This window comes from Telopea speciosissima, chromosome 10 (assembly GCF_018873765.1).
Source record: "Telopea speciosissima isolate NSW1024214 ecotype Mountain lineage chromosome 10, Tspe_v1, whole genome shotgun sequence".
NCBI classification, from domain to species: Eukaryota; Viridiplantae; Streptophyta; class Magnoliopsida; order Proteales; family Proteaceae; genus Telopea; species Telopea speciosissima.
Window position 1 is genome coordinate 52,773,082 of NC_057925.1, and position 10,860 is coordinate 52,783,941.

At 39.1% G+C, this 10,860-nt stretch overlaps 1 protein-coding gene across 1 annotated transcript; it reads right to left on the minus strand.

Moving 5' to 3' along the window:
- Positions 1 to 6,242: 6,242 nt before the first annotated feature.
- On the minus strand, positions 6,243 to 10,522 carry LOC122643007 (protein EIN4-like). The gene is made up of 3 exons (XM_043836634.1): positions 9,915 to 10,522; positions 7,690 to 9,555; positions 6,243 to 6,950 (listed from the first exon to the last, which is right to left on the minus strand). The coding sequence occupies exons 2-3, from the start codon at positions 9,433 to 9,435 to the stop codon at positions 6,414 to 6,416; spliced, it is 2,283 nt and encodes a 760-aa protein (XP_043692569.1). The 5' UTR covers positions 9,436 to 9,555; positions 9,915 to 10,522; the 3' UTR covers positions 6,243 to 6,413.
- Between the last annotated feature and the right edge of the window lie 338 nt (positions 10,523 to 10,860).

A 10,860-nucleotide genomic window follows, 5' to 3' on the forward strand; every position in this document is an offset into this window, starting at 1 on the left:
ACATTATTATTATTGGGAGAGAGTTCTTTGAGGGAGTGTGATCTCTGCGTGTGTGCGGATGCATCAACATGATAGATATTTCTGCTTTTTATGGGGGTTGGGCGGTCATTTTGCCCCTCCTCTCTGTGTCTGGCGCAGCGTGAGTTTTTTTTCCCATTACTATTATTTCAAGAAGGGTGGGGATAGGAGGGTCGAAATCTCAACCTTCCCTAGACTTACGCTACATCCAAGTATCTATTTGTCTGTCATTGAACTAGAAGTTTATCCCCAATTTCTGCCTTGCCAATATTACAGAGGATAGTCTAAAACTATTAGTGGAACAGACACATGAATATCTGAATTTTAATTTGTACCCATATAGATATCAATAGATATTTGAATTTATATATGGCCATGCAAATACTTTGCAGGGGTCTCAAGAGGTCATGGGTTCGACTCTCTTATCATTATTGAGTCATTTGAGTGCTTCAAGGCACCCTCTCTCTCTCTCTCTCATATATATGTACGACCTCTTAATGGTCCTTCAGAATCAGTCCACTTATGCAAGCGACGGAATACAAGACATTGGACCCCAAACTACGGCCTCTTAATTCGGTTTTAATTTCTACTGGTTTCATAAAACTCCAAACCGAAACCAAATTGAAAAGGGTTCTATTCGACCGAAGCTAACCACTGATTCAGGCTAGAAATTTACACCCTTAACCATGGTAATCCACAAGTGTCTACAATACGATATAGTGTGCATCATGTTATCACCAAAGTGGTGAACTGAGAAGTTATAATCTTCTTTTGATTTTCCCTTGTCTTAGACCCAAAAGTTATTTAATATAGGGAAATAGAGATTTTTTTAGAATAAACATGTTAAATGATATGATTTAAAAAATATATATGAAAAAAGGACTCTATCCAGGAGCTTAGCTCGTACGTGTAGACACATGATGGACCAAAATGATCTCCTCGATCTCCCCCAATGAAAGGTGGAAATCCTATCCCATTGATGTCAGACACACTCCCATTGGTTCTCGTGCTGGCGCAAGGCCACACTCCCGGACTGAGAACTCTTCCCCAATATATATTATATTAAAAAAACAAATAAATAAGATTGCAATTCTTCTCACCAACCTTGATTAAAACAAGATTTCCTAAAAAATATACAGTGTCATGGAGAAACCTTTTCAAATCCATCATTTTCTCATCAGTCAACACCAAAGACCTTATGGAGTTGTACTCGAGTAGTGGAGCCATTACTGGTTGTCTGGTTTGTCCAATGACAATCCAGAATGGCATATAGATCTTAATCAAATGACATGTATGGGCTACACCACATGGCCTCCCCTCAAACTATGTGAAAAGCTTTCCTCCCTAAAGCATACCCCTTTTGCCATTCATGTCATATTGTTGAATGACAAATAAAATGGGAGAGTGAACTAGGGTTAGAAAAAAGGGTTCTATACTGGATTTGGAATACATTAAATACAATGAGCAGTTCTTATAGACCTGCCTTTCCATTGGGTATTTATGAGTGGTCCACCTATTTATATTAAATACAAAATGTTCAATAGTATTTGGAATTTTGCTCATGTTTTATTTCAATTAGAATTGGTCAAATGATAAAATAGAGCCTTTAGAAATCCAAGACTACAAAAGGATGCAAGACGATTCTTAAACTTCAAACTAAGCCAATTCTCACTGACCTGGATTAGAATCAGAACAAAATCTCTGGATATCGGTATTCCATGTCCTAAAACCTAGTCTTCTGGTCAATGACAATACAACGGAGGCATCTCTAATTCCATGTGACGTTTTTTTTTTTTTTCAATGATGGAATTAAATTGAGAAAATAAAATCTTCATGAACATACTTGGTGGGGTTGAGTCGTGCCATTGGTTCCTTAAGATCGTAGTCACTCCTATGGTGCAATACTGGTACTTGTGAATCGATCCCCAAGATGAAACAGTCCCCAAGACTTTCTAGTAGTTGTTGCACTCACTTATTAGACCACATCAATATATTTTAGATTGTGCCTAATCAACCAAAATAATGTAACTAAGGAACTTTGAAAATCGATATGCAATAAGCCAAAACACAGAGAGCATGCAAGAATAGAGAAAGTTTTTTAACACTTAGAATACATTACAAGAGACATGGACGTCCTCTATTTATAGTGGAAGGGAAACCCTTGAAAGCACTTCTTCCATAGGAGGCGTCTTTTTGGAGAGAATTGACTTAGGTTGTTTCAAACACCGGCACCAAATTAAACGTCTCAGACAACACCAATCCGATGCCAGCCAAGCCATGTTCAATGCAGGACATAGAGTAAACAAGGTCGGATGGATCCCGACAGGTTGAGTGTTCTAACTGGTATTTAACCGCTAATATTTGACGATAGGAGAAACACAATTGGCACCGGAATGAAAACCACTAAAATCATTAGCCCAAAAGAATCCTAATATAAGTCTTGTTTGGAGCAAAAACGGAACTTCACAATATAAAGCCCCACCTCGCCTCACCTTGAGGGAAGAGGTATCACTCTACCCTTGTAGTTTCCATTCCTATACATTAACCTCTCTTTTTTTCTCAGCCACTTCTAATGTGGGACTAAAGTTCCCACATAAAAAGTGTTTTACGAAAAGTATTTTGAAACTTGACTTTAAAATCCATTTTACAACAAATCCTCGCATCTCCTCTCACATAGGTAGGTATCCATCACATGACTTATGTCACATACATTAAGCTCATTCCTTTAGATGTTTCATGGATAATCTTGGTGATTTGAGTATTTCTAAACATGTCAACTGAATTCATTTTTAAACTTACAAAGTTAATAGCTATCGTTCTCCTAGTAATATGCAAATTGGGCATGATGTCCATACACTCACCTTTCTACTATAGGGTATCTTGAAATGCTAAAAACAACCTACCTATGTGAGAGAAGAAAGGAATGAATGTTGTAACATATTGTGCAATTCTCTATATAATAGTGCGATGGAATCAACTCAGATAGCTAATCTACCCAAACCGTGTACGTGGCATTCAAGCCGAACCATGTTGGTTAAATATGTAATGAAAAATATTCAAAATTGCATGTAAGATTGAAATATCATTCACATTCGCTCTATAAAAGATGAATGCATCATTAGCAAAAAGTGACTAGTTTCAGGGAGTACCTAACCAATCTTAATTCCGTTAAAGTCTTTCGTAGCTATAATGAATAAATTAGGACTAAGGGAACATCCTCGACGAAAACCTCTAGAAAGCTCAAACAAATCAAAACTACTTCCCCATCTTAATAGAGTAAGATACATATGATGCAATATAACTAGGCGAAAAGTTTCATGTACGATCATGTATAAGAGGAATCTTTTACACTGGTTTTTAGTAACCGTCAGATTAAAGTGTTTTAATCAGAACCATCCAACAATAAAATAATGCTAGATACTTTCTCCTATACGGTTACCTTTCAGTTACTTTTTAAAATACGTGTAAAAGACTTTTGTATTTATCAACATGATTAAAAAAAAAAAAACGAAACAACTTCCTTTTGTTTCATTCTCTGCAACTCCCTTTTTCACATCATCTTTCTATTGATTTTCTTTTAGAAATCTTGCCATGTTCCTACTTCTGTATTGATGACAAAGGGCCAACAAAGGCCAAGAAGAAAGGGTGGTAGTAGATCACCAGAGGAAAAACAGACAAACTTAGGCAGACCCTTAGGTGAAGCAGAGGCGGAGAACATATTTGTTCCAAGCTCAGAAATTACCCAAGCAAAGAGTTTCTAGGTTAAACAACCCTTGTACTATCGTGCCCTGAAATGAAAACAAAAATCTATCCATTGCAGCCGAAGAATCAAAGCTAAACAAGCTTTTGATCTTCTTTAACTTGACCAAAGGTGCGGTTTGATTAAAGGTACTGTCCATTAGTATGGTTAGAACCTCATGCATCAATCATGTGTAGGATACAGTAACACCTGCTTGCTTTAAGGAATTTGGAATGGCTAATACTCACACATTTCCAGGTCCAATTATGATTCATTTGGTCCTTCATCCCAATTATGATTTGGGATTGGAAACCATGCTTTGGCATGTGCCTAGCTAGAAGATCATAGTAGCAAATCAGAGAAGTCTAGCTTTGTGAGTTCATACTTAATGGGTAAATTTTGGTATGATCACGCTGCAAATAGGTGGGACGAGGCATAGGGGTTTTGTTCACCTAACCAAATAGAGAATGAACACATTAAGGCCACATAGGAAACCCTTGCTGCTTGGACAGAGGTCAGGGTTTGGGCGGAGCCATGAGTTGCAGAAGAGGGGAGAATACGGGCAGGAGGGAGAGGGAATGAGGAAGGGCAAAATTCCATCACACATGAAACCCTTATTGTCTGGCCAGAGGTAAGAGGGATGGGGTGGAGCCGCCAGTTGCAAAAGAAATGAGGATAACGTATTTGAAAAAGGGAGTTGCAGAGAACGAAACAAACGGAAGTTGTTTCCCTTTTTTTTTTTTTTTTTTGCTTAATTATTGTTTTTTATTAATCATGTTGATAAATACAAAAGTCTTTTACATGTATTTGAAAAAATAACTGAAAGTTAACCATATAGGAGAAAGTATCTACCATTATTTTATCCTTGGACGGTTTAGATTAAAACACTTTAATCTAACAGTTACTAAAAACTAGTGTAAAAGCCTCTTATACACGACCGTGCATGAAAACCAAGTCCATATAATTAAAGACAAAGTTTTCTTCCATTTATAGAGGACGATTCACCCATCATCCTAGAGTTCACAAACCCTATAAGATTTTATTGTTTTCCCAAAATACCCTCACGATTTCCTCTTCTATCCATCCGACACCCACTCCGAATGAAATCCGATTCATCATGGGTGAAAGAAAACTTGATCCATTAATTAATCATGCCACATCAAGTCCACTACATTCTTCGTGATTGTCAACCATTATTCTCAGGTTCTCTATTGATCCACCTCACCAGGCCATCATTTTATTGGAGAGAGAGAGAGAATCATTTTATTGTCTTCTTAAAGTGATAGCAATACAAGGTTTTTTACTTTTCCATGCAAGGCAGGGATTTAAAGAACATATTGCATAGCTAATAACGTAAAGAAGGCTACAGAATATGGAGTGTTATGATGAAGGATATGATCATCAATAGGGAAGGGAAGACCCGCTACTTCGAGGCGTAGCAGACCTCCTGAGAAAGGGATTGAGGGAGAACTAACAAACTAACAATTTCTTATTTCATGTTTCATATCTAATGTATACAGTACAATTCCTTTTTATAGGGCAATACAACCCAACGCAACCCTTTGTAACAACTAATCTATCTAACTAACTAATCACCAAGGTTAACTAATAATCCTAATTTATCTCTTGACCCCACATTCGTAACAAGGAGATTATAGGATATATCAGAGAGAAGTAACGTGAAACATTAACCCAACATGAATTATTGCAACTTCAAAATGACACTAACATAGGCAACAATTTTTTTTTTAAGAGAAAAAAAATGCTACTTGGGCACGTGCGGTGCATTATCCCTGCATCTAGAGGGACGAGTGAAATTACCGCCATGTAACCTAAAATTTCCTCCTTTCCATGGAGTACAACGGTCATTTCACATGCCCCTTTGTCTAGGCACAGGGGCAACGTGAACCGCACGTACATCCAATTAACATTGTTTCTCCTTTTTTTTTTTTTAACTTTCAGTCTTATATTACCATTTAAAGGGTTTTATTTTTTTTGTTTAGGTGGGGCTGGGGGTGTTAGGTTAGGTATGCTATAAGGTTGGCTGACATGACTTCCTCTTCAACCATGAAAAGGAATGGAACACATTTTTCTTCTGTTTTTACCCTATAATTCCTATCAATTCTCAGAAGTCTTTTTTTCTTTTTTGTAGATTTTTCAGAGGATTTAGAGCTTGCTAGTATTGAACCTAATTTAGTATTAAAAAATTTATTTTCAACCTCAATTTTTACCATTACTTTTTTAAAAGTCAATAATTAACATTGAACTGTTCATATCATAAAGGCCCTCAACAGACCTACCCATTCAGTTATAGGGTTGCAATCCCCAAGATGTTATACCTCATTTGATCACAAGTCAGTTTTTTAAATTTCAATTAACTGTGAGTGAAACCTTAATCTGCCTTTAAGGTTATTATGAAACACTTTTAAGGTTATTATGAAACACAAATGGCAGAGGGAGGGAGAGGGGGAAGAGGGGGGGGGGGGGGGGAGAAGCCAAATTTTTGTATACAATTTGAGTATGAACCATGTATGTGTAAGTAACATCCCTATGCCTGAATCTGTAGGGGACTAGTTGTTTGCTTATTTGGTGGAGACACCCACAAGGTTGGTAAGAATATTGACTGCTTGATATGCATATAGAATTTGAGACTGCTTCACACAACTTTGGTTGCCCGTTGCAGGACATTCCGGAGCTCATCCGCAATTTCTTGTAACATAACTGGTTTTCGAATGACACCATTCATTCCAACCTGCAAGCATCTCTCCCACAAATCTACATCAGCACTAGCGGTAAGTGCTACAATCAATGGCCAACTCCAGCTCCGGAACTTTCGAATCCTCGTAGCAACTTCAAAACCATCCATCTCAAGCATGTGGAGTTCCAAAATAACAATTTGAATTCTAGTCCCAGAAGGACCCAGAGCACTGAGGCATTCAAAGCCCGATGAAACAGCTGATACGGAGCAACCGAGCTTCTCAAGTAGCTTCCGCGTAACAGCCCTGTTAATATCATCGTTATCAACTAATACAACTTGAAGGCCTCTGAACTCTGAAAATATGTGCTCTGAGGATCCCCGTAGTTCAAAGACTCCCCTCCCAACTGGTGGTTGTCGCAGAAACTTGAGGATGAGTGTCATGCTTTGTGCAACACCTTGAGTGTTTGGGAGAACCCTGATGTTGCCTTGCATCATCTGCAAATTAATTACAAAGGTTTATTCTAATAAATACAATAATATAATCACGAAATACAGATTCTCAAAAGCTTATGGGGCGGAATGAATCACATGATTTGTGTAGATTACAGAAAGTAGCAGAGATTAGCTTTTGACGAGTTATAAGTTGGATTGGCTACTTTACATACCCAGTCACAGGTTTAACAGTCTTTTTTCTAATAAAGATTTTTCGATTTAGCAAGGAACCCTATGTGCCTTCAAAACGCACAAACAAGAGTGAACCTAAAGGGTGGCCAGATACAACATAACTGCCAAACATAACATAACTTTAGAAAGAGCAAAGACAGTTTATCAAAGAATACAGACATGGTGGGCTAAATAATATACTTTCCATAGAACAAATGTATAGATAGTGTGGTTTTCTGGACCACAGAAGCAGCCCCATCTCCATCCAATAATAAGAGTAAATCCAGTCTCCTTACTAGTTTCAAACATTACAGTTTTATTTTAAATGCATTTTAATAAATGCTTTCAATTCAAACAATTCATAATCCAAATCATAGAGATGATTAGATGAACCATCAATTCTACATATCTTTCAGCAACTTTTAGAGGAAAAACACTGTTCATTGGCTGTTCAAATCTGTTCATCTGACTAATAAGGTGTGTAACTTCCCCAACTCTCTACCACTATTTATGCAACCCTTGATGCAAAGAGGTAATAGTCGAGTATAATTAAGATATTCAGAATTCTTACCTGCACAAGTTTTTTGCACATGCTGAAACTCAGGCCTCCTTCAATCCCCTCACTGATGTGTCTCCTCGCAAGCTGCATCATTGAGACTGAGACTTCTGATTGAGAACAACCATTGTCAATCCCAATGTCGAACTTTATAGAAGCATACTCATCTGAAGAGTTTGGTCTCCGTATTGCCCATTGTTTCTCATTACTTCCCTCATTTCCAATCTCTGAAAGGACCCTGAAGGTTACGGATTCTCCTCCATAACATCCATCCAAAAGATTCCCAAACATATGTAGAATCACCTGAAAAATTCTCCTCTCATCACCCAGCACCCAATTAGGAACCGAGTTATCAACCTCAATACGGAAATCAAGACCTTTACAAACACAGAGACACTTGGCAAGGCAAGCTGCTTCCTTCACCATAGAATGTAGCTGGAAAGATTTCATTTCTAACGGAAACCTTCCCTTGTCTAAGTTTGAAATCTCCATGACATCATTAATCAAAGTTGAGAGGAAACTGCTGGTCTTCATCATTGCTTCAACAATGATCTTCTGTTCACTGCTCATGTTCTCAAATTGTATCACAGAAAGTAGGCCCAAGATTGAGTGCATTGGCCTCCTCATGCCATGGCTCATAACCTTTTGGAATGAGTTCCTTGCTCGGCTCGCCATCATCGCATTCTTCTCAGCCAGTTGCAATGCCCGATTCCGCTCCTCCAATTTCTCTCTCATGAGTTGAGATTCTTCTAAAACTGCAGCATGGGAAAGTGCAACAGCTACCTGATCAGCAACCACCTCAACTATCTCCAGCTCATGACAACTCCAACCTCTAGCCGGTGTGTTTCGAAGAACCAAAACCAGTATTGCATAACATTGTTTAATAAGCTCCGGTGTGCCCCCTTTGAAGTTGAAGTTCGATACCTTCAACATTGGCATCCTTATTGCTGCAACCACCCCCGGCTCACCAGACCCACCACTGCTTGCGATCCCAAGGGCTGAGTCAGTCCCAAGGATCTTCACTCCCTTACTCTCCTTCACCTTCTGGACATCTGGATCACTGATTGGGATAGAGTTACGGTAGGAATTGGAAGATCCCTCCAACTCATGAGTGAGGTGCATTTCAGTTTTATTATCATTGGGCATCCATACAGCACAGTTCTGCAGGTCCAAAGTCTTGGAAAGCTCAACCAGAGTGGTATACAATATCGTATGCCTATCAAGTGACTTCCTAATCTCCTGAGTCAGCATCCGGACATGCCAACTGGCCTCCTTCTGCTTCTTCATCATTCCCACCTCTCTATCCAGCTCCCAAGCTTTCTTCTTCAAGAAAAGCTCTCTAACCTTCACTTTGAGGAGCAGAGGTATAAGGGTTATAAGGGTTATGGCAGTGGCACAAGAGACCAGAGCAGTGAGGAATTTGGCAATGGTAAGGGCCAGCATCAGCTGGAATGGATGTGGAGCATAAGTCCAGCCATTCAGCAAATGGGTCAGTCCACAGAGGACAATAAAAGCTATGAACTGAAAAAGGACCCATTTGAAGGGGAAGTTCGAGCAGCTAACGAAGTAAAGGAGCTCAATGGGGATGGAAAAGTAAGCTACAGCGATCAGGAAATCACTCACTCTCTGCCAATCTAGGATGTTCTCCACGCTCAAGAAGCCGCCTTCGTCGCAGTTACAGCGGGGGTCACTACTGTCAATGGCGGAAACAGAGAGAAGGAGACAAAAAATCAACAACCCACGAGCTACTGCTTTTGACATTGCATCTGATGATGCTGCTTCAATCCATTTATAAAGTTAAAATTTTCAAGAGCTCAACAATATACGAAAGGGAGAAAATGCTACTTTAAATGCTTAGAACCATGCTTCCAGATCCATTCCCTGTACCCAAAAATATCAAATAAAACAGCAAATACATTAGAATAAAAATTATAGCACCTCCCAGATTTTGAGATCTTGTAAGACCAAAACCGCCAACTCACCCTTCCCTCTTTCTTTCTTTCTTTCAATATCCCAAAAATCAAATTCGATAAATTTCATACTTCGATCATCTTCTCGTTCCCAATTCCCCATCCCCTCCCCAAACATGTATTTGTGTCTAAAAACAGAAAATCTACTCGACTCACAAGAATAAAAATGGAATTAAAGAACTAAAATGGAGTATCAAAATAATCGCAAATCTCGACCTTTTTAAAAACCAAAACCAGATTCCAGAAATGCTGAGCAAATAGAAGCAGTACCTATCCTCCTTGGGCAAAACAACCAAACACACGTTCAGATCTTATCCACCTCAGTCCTTCCTTCACTTGGCCAACCCACCTACGCCTTCAGAGTTCCAAATTCCCACACTGAAATTTTTGAGGGGCTACTACTGCAACAACGTCCCTCTTATCCATCCATCCAATCTTCAAACTTTCAGAAGACAAAACCACCAACCACCACCTCCTCCTTTTCATTAAAACACTAGCAACGACTCCACCAAGGAAAACCCAGGAAAAAAAAAAACTGAGAAAAACCCTCCTTCCAGAAAACCAGTCTCAAGTAACCCACCAACGAAACCCAGTTTCCAGGACAGAAAACCGGCTATCTCGTGCCGCGAAAACCGCTGAAGCCCCAGAACAAGCTGTGAAAAGCGGTTTCGGTTTCTGCTTCTGGTTTTGTGACTCTGTGTTTGAGTGGGGACTGAAAGTCCTTCGTCTTCGCGTACAAAAGTAGCTTCAAAATTTCTGATTTTTCAAATTTTAGAAGAAGCGTTAGAGACTTCAAAGGGAAGAGTAAGAAGGAGCTTTTGAGAGCATTGTCGATGGTGGTCTGGTTATTATTTGAGAGAGAAACAGAGAGAAAGAGAAGAGGAAAACAGAGGATGGGGGGAAAAACCAAGGAAGGAAACCCGAGTAAATTGGGATCGAGAGGGTGTGTTTGTTTGTCAAGAAAAGGAAAAACGCAAATAGAAAAGAAAACGAGAGTGGAAAGGCAGTCTTTTAATGGTTGTGGTCCCCAATCCTGCGGGACCCACTTGGATACATGAAGAGAACCTAGACGTTTTTCCTCCCCCTTCCTCGTCAGACGGGCTTAGGATTTTTTTTTTCTTGTTTTGGGTAGAAACGGGCTTAGGAGTTAGGACTAAATAAAGAAAGAAAGGGGAAAATACATATTTTAGGATGAATCTATTTATTATTTAAATTC

Bases quoted from the DNA above. Each gene is read 5' to 3' on its own strand.
- LOC122643007 (XM_043836634.1), bottom strand. From the start codon at position 9,435: ATGTCAAAAGCAGTAGCTCGTGGGTTGTTGATTTTTTGTCTCCTTCTC. The intron at 6,951-7,689 runs GTAAGAATTCTG...ATTAATTTGCAG, and splicing joins TGTGCAAAAAACTTGTGCAG to ATGATGCAAGGCAACATCAG.